At 42.3% G+C, this 1,789-nt stretch overlaps 1 protein-coding gene across 1 annotated transcript in view; it reads left to right on the forward strand.

Moving 5' to 3' along the window:
- The window catches only part of heatr1 (HEAT repeat containing 1), a 24,810-nt gene extending 24,176 nt beyond the window's left edge, over nt 1-634 (forward strand). The window contains exons 19-20 of the mRNA XM_008299124.1: nt 57-219; nt 549-634. Of these exons, the coding sequence (XP_008297346.1) occupies nt 57-219; nt 549-634 (249 nt within the window). The remainder of the gene's footprint in view (nt 1-56; nt 220-548) is intronic.
- The last annotated feature ends 1,155 nt before the right edge of the window (nt 635-1,789 follow it).

Raw genomic sequence — 1,789 nt, forward strand, 5'->3', positions numbered from 1 at the left:
GCTAACGTCACTCGCTAGCCCCACCCTCTAACTTCCTGTTTGTCTGTCTGCTGCAGCTGCTGGACTGGAGTAAATCGGACGTTCAGGAGCGTCTGCTGACGTTCTACCGACTCTGCGACCGCATCGCCGAGCGTCTCAAAGGACTCTTCGTTCTGTTCGCAGGAAACCTGGTGAAGCCGCTGTCGGAGCTGCTGAGAAGAACCAACAGCTGCTGCTCAGGTCAGAACCTTTCAGAAAGGCCTCTTAATAGATGTAGCTATTTAATTATTTAACATTTTTTATATGTGAATCGGATTTTAAAATATTTGAGCTTACATTTTTAGAGGCGCTTATTTTATTTTGTATTATTTTATTTTTATTTTGTATAATTTCCTTTATTTTCTCTCAGCTTATTTATTTATTTGACACATTTTATTCTATTTTCTTCTCTATATTTGTCAACATTTTTTAACTGAATGTTTTTAGCTGCATGTTGTTTGTTGAACTTTCCTCAGTATTTGTTTTATTGAGTGAATCCAACTTGTTCTGTTTGTCTGGCTGTTGAGGAGCTTCACAGTTCAGCGTATTCAGTGGTTCATGTGGCGGCGCTCCGTCGGCGCTCGTTGTTCTTCTGACCGACGTCCTGAAGCTGTGACGGGTCGTCTGATGCTTCAGTCACATGTTCGCTCTGATCTTCGTCTCCTCAGACCAGCTGCAGGCTGCTTCTGATCTCGGTGAAGAAAAAACGTGTCTGCTGCTCCAGTTCGTCCTCGACTGCCTCCACAAGATCTTCCTGTACGACACGCAGCGCTTCCTGAGCCGAGAGCGAGCCGAGGCGCTGCTGAAGCCGCTGATCGACCAGGTGAGGCGCACCTGAAACGTCCACGTGTGTCTGCACCAATCAGAGAGCAGCTTTGGTTAATCACACAATCCGCTAAACGAGGAGGAGCCTCGTTTATTTAATGAGTTGATTTGAACTGTGATCACATTTAAAAGATGTTTTATTCTGTTTTAATAATTACATTTGAATTGAACTTTATTATTTATTTTGTGTGAAGCAGTGAGAGAAAATAAATCAATAAAAGGACAAAAGTGGAAATAAAATAAAAAATAAATAAAAAATGTGTTGATCTGAAGCAATATTAATAAAAAATGAATCCACAAAAGAAAAGGCTGATAAAAGTAGAAATATAAAGACAAATAAATAAAATAATAAAAATAATAATCATTGATTTTCTCTCCATCAGTTTCACTTTTATTTTATTTCACAGAGTTCAGTTTATTTGATCTTTATCTCGTATTCCTTCACTTTATTTTATTTACTTTATTTAACTTTTGCCTTCATATTACTTTGTCTGGAATAATTTTATTTATTCTTATTACTTTTATTTTATTTAGTTTTGCGTAATTCTTTTACTTTATTCTGTGAAGCTTGATTCATTTTCAGTTTTGCTTCCACATCATTATTTTATCTGGTATATACATGTAGTTATTTACCTGTTAGCAGCATGGAGCTGCTGTGATTGGAGCTCCAGGGTCATGTGACCTGCAGGGGGCGCAGATGAGTCAGCAATGACGTGGCTCAGTTGGGGGCGGAGCCTCCAGGTGGCTCTCTTGTCTGATTGGTCCCTGTGTGTGTGTGAGCAGCTGGAGAACCGTGTGGGGGGGCAGCAGGCGGCCCAGCAGAGGGTCACCCAGCACCTGGTGCCCTGCGTGGGCCAGCTGGCGGCGGCGCTGGCCGACGACGCCCAGTGGAAGACGCTCAACTACCAGGTCCTGCTCAAGACCCGGCACCCGGACGCCGAGGTGA

This window comes from Stegastes partitus, unplaced genomic scaffold, assembly GCF_000690725.1.
Source record: "Stegastes partitus isolate 25-593 unplaced genomic scaffold, Stegastes_partitus-1.0.2 Scaffold1381, whole genome shotgun sequence".
Lineage (NCBI taxonomy): Eukaryota > Metazoa > Chordata > Actinopteri > Pomacentridae > Stegastes > Stegastes partitus.